General features: G+C 43.7%; 1 protein-coding gene across 1 annotated transcript in view; it reads left to right on the top strand.

The window, feature by feature from the left end:
* The first annotated feature begins 816 nt into the window (after positions 1-816).
* The window catches only part of NUP93 (nucleoporin 93), a 67,276-nt gene continuing 58,694 nt past the window's right edge, over positions 817-9,398 (top strand). The window contains exons 1-2 of the mRNA XM_050311056.1: positions 817-1,712; positions 2,316-2,433. Of these exons, the coding sequence (XP_050167013.1) occupies positions 1,402-1,712; positions 2,316-2,433 (429 nt within the window). The 5' untranslated portion in view covers positions 817-1,401. The remainder of the gene's footprint in view (positions 1,713-2,315; positions 2,434-9,398) is intronic.

The following is a 9,398-nucleotide window of genomic DNA, read 5'->3' as shown; positions in this document are numbered from 1 at the left end:
CAAATCCGGTCCCTGCTATCTCACCTGATTAGGAAGTCAGTGGAAATACGATCACTGCCTCCCCCAGCAGCTCCCAGCTTCCCAGAAGCGTGTGGGGAGCGCTTGTGAAATTCTCCATTCCTGGATGCCGGCTGGGAGGGTTTGTCCTGGCACCCGGGCGGGAGGGATCGCTTTCTCTCTCCAACTGCATATGTCTGAATGAATCATCATGCAGTGCTTTTAAATCATTTGTCCAGGCAGAGGAAAGCTCTGCTGCTGGTGGCTGTGCTTGGGAATGGTGGCGAGACTGAGAACGTGAGCAATGTTCAGACTGTACTGTGAAATTGCTTTGGTGTGGTGGGGGGGTACCAAGAAATACTTGAATTGCAGGCTCCGGTCGGTTGGTAAAAATGCCTGTTTTCTTCTCGGTGGGCTCCCTTGAACCAGATGGTCTCCACTGATTTTACTTTGGAGTAAATGATAAAGAGCTGGAGTTAATGCTTGAGATCTGATTCGTCTCATTTCATCCCAGGCCCTCTGGTTTTGGGTGCACATGCTACGAGAGAGAGACTGTACTGGAGATTTCCATCTCCAGCACCACAGATGTCCGTGATCTTCAGTGGCTTTACAGAGGTGCCCAGTGCTCCTCTCACGTAGCTGTTTTAGCTGCAAGTCATGATTTGAAGTTGGGGGTGTGGGTTCCACATTTCATTAATCTGGCCACAAGTTGCAGCCACGTCTTTCTGCACGGTGATCCTGAGCACATCCACCCGTGTCCTTCCGTAGCAATAGCAGCTCCATTCTGAGCTCAGAACTGCACAGTGCATTAATGCCCTTGTCTGCTGCAGCCCTTGCCTTATGCTCTCTGGTTTATTGAACTCTTCTCTCATTGGGTCTGTGCAAGGAATTCTCACACTGGTGATACTTTCTGCAGGCATTGAAATTAGACACAGGTCTTCTGCACTGGAACAACGTGTACTTTTGACTAGGGGTTAATGACATAGGGAATAACACATTTTAATAGCTAGTTATGGCTGTCTATGTGCATCTGTAGCTCTTAACCTCATGTTTGTGTGTGTTTTCAGCCCTCCTATATTCCTATCATGCATATGTATGCATCTGTTTATTTTATAATATATAAAAATACAGAGTGATAGAATGGGAAGGGACCCATAAGGATCAGGGAGTCCAGTTCTCTAAGCTATTTATTTATGTGTGTGTGCAAGTAGTTTATAGCTAAATTAACCCTAAATTCTCCATGGGACTTCTCTGCTTTCACCCTCCTTGTATTGAGGCAGTGTATGAACGGTCATATGGCGTCTGCATCCCACTTCTGACAGGCCCATAAGTTGCAGTCCTGCAAGGGAAAGCTCTCTGAGACCACCTGAAAGCACTTCCCTTGATGTTTAATGCTTGGGGAGGATGGGCAGAGTATCCTGTTCTAGAAGACCTGGTCTGTGTGTGGCCCCCACAAGCATGGGAACGATTTACATCCGATCCAAGAATTTTCTCTCTTTCTCCGAAGCGCGTCTCGAGCGAAACCCCGCCGCGGAGATGGACACGGACGGCTTTGGGGAGCTGCTGCAGCAGGCAGAGCAGCTGGCAGCCGAGACAGAGGGGATCTCGGAGCTGCCTCACGTGGAGCGGAACCTGCCGGAGCTCCAGCAGGCCGGGGAGCGGCTGCGCTCCCGCGCGCTGACCCGCACCTCGCAGGAGACCGCCAACGTCAAGGCGTGAGTGGCACTGCACACCCACACGCTGGGGGAGGCTCTCTGTTCACAGGGCTTGCTTTCTGAGGTGGGGGGGAGTCCTGCGAGGAGGGCCTTGGAGAAAAACAACAAAACAAACAACCCAGACTAACTAAATACCAGCGAAGCTGGTATTTAGTTAGTCTGGGTTGTTTGTTTTGTTGTTTGTTTTTTCTTCCCCCCCTCCCACCCTTCCCATATTTCAAAAAAGCAATGGAGTAATTCAAGGATTTATTTGAGTAGCTGCTGTTCTTGATTTCGGGCACTGAAGCCCAAAAAGTGCAGTACCCTGTTCTGGCTGCCGCTGAAGGTGTTTACCAACATGGTGTACGTTTTTTTCTGTCTGGGAAGGACTTGGCAGCTGTGCAGCACTGCAGTGGAACAGCAGAAAGAGTTCAGCAGGGCTGAGGTGGTTGGATAGGCACACAGGGCTGTTCTGAGCTTGGTTTTGTGCAGTTTTTATAACACGGCTGTGGGAGCACTGTCTGTACGTGGCTCGCTGCTGACCTAAATATTGGCAATGAGCCTGGGTTTAGAGTTCTGTCTGTTCAGTACTATTCTCAAATCTGTACAATTTCTTCCTTACAGGTCTGTTCTTCTGGGGTCTAAAGGGCTTGACATACCCCACATTTCTCAGCGACTTGAGAGCCTGAGTGCAGTCACCACGTTTGAGCCCCTCGAGCCTGTGAAGGACACTGACATCCAGGTAGGGACATTTGTGACACGGGAATTACACTGCCATTCTAGTGTTGTGATTCAAACCTGTTCTTGGGCCTCTGTGGAGACATTCTTGCTCTCTGTTTAATTCACTGGCTAGAGGAAATGCAGAGGAGAGATGCTGCTTTCAGTGATGGAAGATGTTTGAGTTAGCTGTCAGAAGCAGCATTAAGTACCAAGATCAGCAGACATACATTTTAAGATGCAAATTCTTGCTGAAGTCAAGAGGAACTAGGTACATACTTGCTTTCTTTGTGGACCTGTCTTGGTTGGCTTTGCAAGCCTAAATTGCCCAGGGATACCTCTCCCTCATAGATTTGAGACCTATTTTAATGTCTGATTGGAAAATCACATGTGGAACCACTTGGCAATTTTGAGGTGTTGGAATAGGGGACATTTAAGTCAACAAGCAAAAGAGGTGAGTGCAGCTTTTTTCTTTCACTGTGTCTCAGATGTCATAACCTTGTCTTGGTGGTAGACTGAATTTGCCATGTTTCATATGCTTTTCCAGGTGATTTAATCTTGTAAATTTTCCTGGGGATTGTCTCCCTGAGTGTCTTAAAAATTCATGTGAACCATCTATTTTCCCTTCTGATGGTTGCCTGCCCTTGCAGAGCATCTTCATGATGAAATCTGCAGTATTCATTACTCAGTTAAGAGCTGGTAATGGAATCGATGTTGTGGGTTGCATTGAAGGTAGCAGTCTGAATTACTGGTTAATCATTTTGAAGTTTATCTTCTCTCCTTACTGGCAGATGGCTAAATTAGGAGGGTCAAAAGAGTTGTAAGCTCCTTTTTTTTTTCTTTTTTTTTTTTTTTTTCAGAAGTAGTGTGCTCTAAGCTGCTTAACTTCAGGAGGGGAAGGGATGCATGTGAAATTACCCCATTTTATCTAATGTGTGTTTTATTTTAGCGTTTGGTGCCGTCCGTTTTGGGTGAATGGGCCCTTAGTTTCATCTCATTCCAGTATTAGGAGCCCTGTGGTCTCCTGTCTTCAGGCAGGCCTATTTAATCCCAGTTCTCTAAGGCTTGCTTTCACCAAAAATTATTGTGCTCTGGAGGCTTTATCTATTGCCTGATCATAGAGTGAGAGCTCTAAACCACTGGCATTGTTCACTTTCTGTCTTTCCTCATTTTATTCCTTTGTTCCAACTTCTGATGTTGTTGTATTTCTAATTGGTGGTGTTAAACTTTGTGCATGTCTTCCTTGGCCTCATTCTGTCTAGATTTTTTTTCAAGAACTCTTACCTCCTTTTTCTTTTTTTTTTCTTTTTTAGGATTTACTACTGTTGTTGCTAATTCTTCTTTAATTTTTGGTGTTTTTCCTTTCTGCTTTGAGAAGAATCTTTTTGTGGATTCTCAAGCCCAGAAGCAGTGGAGTGGAGTGCTTGCTCTTTTGATCTGAGATTTGGGGCGTGTAAGAAAACAGACAGGACTGCATGATAATCACATTTTATGTTTTTACTGGTTACCTAACTAAAATGTGAAGGTTTTCTTCTTTCTTAATTATAGCAGATCTCAAGAGCTAATTTGTTACCGTGATTCTGGTATATTCTCATGGTGATCTCAGAATGTTTCCTCCAGTATATTTTTTTAATCACCCTTGTCAATATTTGAGTGTATCCTCCTGTTCAGGAAAAGCTTCAAGTTTAACATAAAAACCACTGGTTAATTGTAAATCAATGTGCTAAAGTGGCCAAATCAACCAATGAGATTCAGCCCTTTCTTTAGGAAAACAGCTTAAAAGAACAAATGAGAAACAGGATTAAAATCAATCATTTAAATCAAAGTTCCCTGTTTGCTCTTTTGAATCGTGATTAACACTGGTGGTTTAATCAGTGATCACTGTAACGACTCATCTCTTAGGCCTCATATTCATGTGCTTGGAATGGTAAATTTCTTTTGCAGGCCACGTGCAGAGAACACTCATAGTCAATCAGCTCAGAGCGAGGTGCAGTGGGAAGCATGGCAAGGGCTCCCTTTTAGATCACCTTGCAGGCACATGAGTAAAGTGTGAGTTCTGAATGTTTTGTCCCTGCTCGTTTCTGCAGTTCACAGGTGCAGTGATTCTGCTGTTGTCTTGCAGATCATCCTCTGCTGTCTGAGGAAGGCTGTTCTGTTCTGCATCAAATCCTCAGCCTGTGCTTTCTAGTATAACCATTACACTTTTTAACCAGCAAAAACCTCTTCATGAATCCTTAATGAACATGGTTCACACTTCACCATCAGTGTTGTAGGCTCAGCTCTCCATTCTCAGTCCTGTCTTTTCCTCGTGCTCAATACACGTACTCGCAACTCTGTGTGGTTTGCAGCAAATTTATTTAGCCTTAAATCCTGTCTGACACTTTTGTAGAGTCTTTAATTATTCTATTATATGTGGAGGGGAGCATCCTAAGGCATGAAGTCCCAGCATGCTGATGCAAAACATTCAGAAAGTGTTAAGAGAATTTAGGGACTCACCTTAATAGAAGTCTCAGCTTGGGTTAACAAGCAGGAGGGACTTTCTGTACAGAACCTCTTTAAATGGTACACTATAGTGCTGACTAAAAAGTGCACCAAATTGCAGCTCAATTAATTATCTGAATTATTTATCAGTTGTAAAATGTAGATTGCTTGCACATAAAAGGGTTGTGAGTCCAGGAAATGTCTCCCACTAGAGCAGTAGGCCGGGAAGATTATGTAAAAGATTCTGGGCTTGCCATTGAATTATAGGAATTTGTATTTTTCCTCTCTCATTTCAAAGCTTGTGTTCTTAAATTGCAAACAAACACTTCTTGCGGTAAATTCGGTTTATTTATAATAATTCTTGTGTCAAGAATTTATACAGAGATTTTTCTGTATTGCCAAAATGCCCCATTTTGAAAAACAAACCGTTTCAAAACTGAATGTGTGCTACTCAAGTGATTCTTGTGTCATATTTGGCACTATTTACGTGCTTGGGTCTTTTTGTTGGTAAGTGTAAGAAAGGCTTTGCTCTCTCTCTTCTAGCTGGGTCCAGCTCTGTGCAGATTTGAGAAATGAATGCTAGAAGTGGACAGGAGCTCTCCTGGCCTGCACTGCTGATCTGTTAGGAAGTTTGAGGTGAAGGCCTGGCTCCATTACTGAAGGAAAATTTTGTTGAATTATCTCATTTGTACAACACTTTCACCTTGACCTTCTGATCTTGGCAGAAATGAAAGGAAAGGCTGCATGGTAGGGTTTGGTTTTGATTTCTGGGTGTGGATGTTCAGAGTATTGACTGAGTAACTCTCTGGAGATCCAGATACAGAAATAAGAGCTTTTATCTAAATGAGGGCAGAGGGTTAGACTGAAATCCATCCAAGTGGCAGTGGAGGCAGACTGAAATTAAGTATCTGGGATATTTTCAAGCTTTTCAAAATACCGTGAACAGGTTCTGCATCAAAGGTAGCTTTGACTTGTGCTTTAGTGCTGGTAGAATTGGGTGCCGGGATGCTTGCCCCAGCACGGTGTTCTGTTTGTGTGTATGGAAGCATATGACTTGGTAGAGTTTTTACATTACATCAGGTACTGAAAGGGTGTGTTATTCAACAATCTAGCTCTTACTGCTGTTCTGTACTACCATTTGTGATATACTTTGTGCTATCTGCTAGAATAATACCAAAGCCTGTGATAATCTACTAGAGGGTAACTAAAATTAGAGTTTATAAATGGAAATGCTGACACAACCTTAAAGGGACAGCCTCAAGTGCTGTTCACCATCCATTGTTTGCATTAGCTTAGCCTGAAAATGCATTTTTCCTTTTGCAGATTTTGTCCTTTCCCATTTGCCAAACATTGATTTCTCCCCCCCGCCCCTGAGTCCTTCAGTTCTAATGGAGCTTGAAATTAAGGTGGCTTTATTTTTCTGTCGCTTCCTTGTTCACCCAAATCGATGCTGCCAGCACAGCTGTGGGGACCTTTTAACCACTGCAGAGCCACGATGGTGAATGCAGGGGGACAACCTCCCACCTCAGGTTTTTGGGGTTGCTCATTAGCCATTGGTTTCTTTGCACTGCTGCAGTCTGAGTGAATTATTTGCAGTCATACTTTGAATTCTTCAAAAGCTGTAGGAATCTTGGGCTCCAAAAATAGCTCCAAAAATACCTTTCTACAAAGGTTCTCAGAAGTCATTTTTATTTTGGCCTCCTGCTGCTAGTGCATGCTGTCTCCTCTGCCTTGGTTGTCTCACTGCTTGCATTCAGCATCTGAGCCTTCATGTACACATTTGGGCATGTAAATCAAGAATATAAATACCCTGGTAATTAATGTGGCCAGAGGCAGTTTTAACACAATTGAAGAAAGCAGTGATGGAGAATGAATGAGTGTTTTGACGTGCAGCAAATGGAGTTAAGGGATGTGGACCTTAGAAATATGAATTACAGAAGCTTCCTCAGCCCACCTCTGAGGTGTGTGCATGTCTCCCTTCTAGGTAAGCTGTAACAACTTTGCATAAACTGCAGCCCAGGGCTTTTGCAGCCTGGGTGAGACAACCAAGGGTCTGATGGGCTGTCTGCCACCTTTCTGACACTGTCAGTGTCCCAGAGGAAAAAAAAGCCAAAGACATTGGGAATGTATTTGGGGGTTTTGGTGTTTTTTTTTTGTTTGTTTGTTTGTTTTTCCCTCCCATCCTTAGTTTACATCTAAGCAGCAGTTTTCTCTAGTTTTCCTTACTGCAGTAACATGGTTTAGTAGTGCAGTTTTAAATTTTCCTGCCCTTAGTAACTTTAAAAACAAACATGCACGGCCCCCCAAAAACCCAAACCGTGGCACATTTAATGTAGAATACCCTGGTATTTCATTAGTTTGCCAGGTTACAGTCACTCAATAAATGCTGTGATACTGAACTATTTCAAATTTATTTTGTTTGCTCGGTTGCATGCTGACTGGAGTAATTGTGTGGTGATCTTGCAGTTCATTATGGTTCTGATCAGGGATTCCTGACTCGAAGGTAGTTGGGAACAGGGAGAAAAGAGACATGATCTGCCTTTCTCTTTCATTACGTGTAAACAAGAGGGTCTGAAAGGGATATTTCAAAACTTTATGCTAATGCAAGGTCATGAGATGGAAAAATTGGGAACTCTTGTTCTAGTAGCTGTGTTTATTGATCTTCTTTAATTCGGCTACGTCCTGGCACATTTCACATTTCCTGTCTGCTTAATCCAGATATGTTCTCTGCATCTCAAATAGGTACAACTGTAGACTTTTAGCAAATGTCTGCATTTCCCCTGCCCTGTTCTCCTCCTTTTGCTGTGCAGCTCTGCCCTTGGATGACAGTTGTTCCAGTTCCTAACTGGAGGTTAACTCGTACCCTGTGAAGGAGCAAACGTGGTGTAAAAGGCACTTTTGACGTCACATATCCAAAAAGCATCTCTTGTGCTGAGGTGTAAATATCTCTGCTTCTCTTGGCAGCACTGCAGGATCCTTTAATAGAGCGAGCCTGGATGTGGTGATCTGAGTCAGGATTTCACCAAGGCCCTGCTGGTAGCAGTGTTACTACGGCAGGAAGTGCTGTGGGATCGTTAATGGCTCTCAGGATCTGTGTTCCATCCTGTAACCAGGAGGGTGGCACTTGTGGCAACCTTGGACCTCTTAGAGTCACGTGGTCCCTTAATTCAGTGCTGGCTGAGGTCTTGTATTGACAGCTGCCCCAGACAGTGTGTGCTCAGCACGTGTAAATGAACTGTTGGAATTGGGGTGTTCGTGGTGCCAGAAAGATGTAGCAGAATGGTTCCATCTCTGTGGTTATAACGGCTTGGTGAGAAGGAACAACGCTGAGATGCAAATTCTTGCAAGCCGGCACTTTGCCTCCTCCATGTATCATGGGATAGAGCGCTTCCTTGGATTAAGGAACGGGTTCTATTTGTTGACGTGAGGCTCAAATGTAGCTTTTGCAAAGCACAACTCCCATCTTGCTTTGTAAAGTTTTGAAACCATTACAATAAAAGTGTAGACATTACAGGAGAGGATTTCCAGTACCTTGATTATAGCTCTGAAATAAAAAATCTGCAGGGCTGTGCTGGAATTTCACAGTGGAACTGATGATACACAGAACTGAACTGGGTTCATCTCTGTTGCATTTAAGGGGAAAAAAGTTGTCAAAAATTAACAAGAAAGTAAATGAGGTTTCTAAAATATGAGCAGCATTTTGTATAGTAGCAGTGCAAGACCACAGTTTGGAGGTTTTCTTTCTTCATTATTTATTTTTAAAGCAGTCCAGTTTTCTCAGTGGACCTTGGTACATCCTTGTAGTGCCTCTGTGGCAATTGGAAGTGGAAACTCCTGGCTGTGGAAAGCCCTGCTCGTAGCCATGCAGAGGCCCTGTTGCAGGGACTTGCCACAGATGGCAGAAGCTTTCAGTCCCAGCGTTGCAGTGGGTTAATGGATGTAAGCTATAGGTTTGGCATTGAAAAATGAACACTTACCTGTTTAAGTCAGGAAGGCTCTTCAGCTCTTCTGAAAAGGAGAAGTAAAGAAAATTTCCCAACTGCAGTAAGACAAAAAGAATTCTGATCTTCAGCAAACTTGTCTGAAATGATGCAGAAGGGCTTGGAGCTGACCTGTAAGAGAGATGGGTTTGTTACCTTTCTCCTAAGCTATTGCTTTTGCAGGTTTTTTTTTGGTAGTCTTTATGACATGAGCATTGTCTTGACCATCTTTCTCAACTAATTCCTCATGTGCTGTGAGCTGTACAGAACAAATCACTCTTCCACAAGGGAAGTGTGTAATGTGAGCAGGCCAGACCCTCTCCCTGAACTCCTGTGGTCACAAACAGCATAAAACCCTGGACACTTTCTTTTCAGCAAGGCAGTTCATCAAATTTATTAGGAAAACCAGCAGCTGCTGCAGCTCTCGACTCCCTCCCCTCCTTTCAAGCCCCCCTAATTTACTCAGGCCTCTTGAAAGTGTTGCTGCACTGATGAATTCCCCTGGGGTTTATTACTGAGCCATTTGCCT

The sequence above is a fragment of the Myiozetetes cayanensis genome, unplaced genomic scaffold (assembly GCF_022539395.1).
Source record: "Myiozetetes cayanensis isolate MyiCay16 unplaced genomic scaffold, myiCay2020 scf16, whole genome shotgun sequence".
Lineage (NCBI taxonomy): Eukaryota > Metazoa > Chordata > Aves > Passeriformes > Tyrannidae > Myiozetetes > Myiozetetes cayanensis.
Note: the sequence above shows the minus strand (reverse complement) of the source record. Positions and strands in the feature narration are given on the sequence as shown.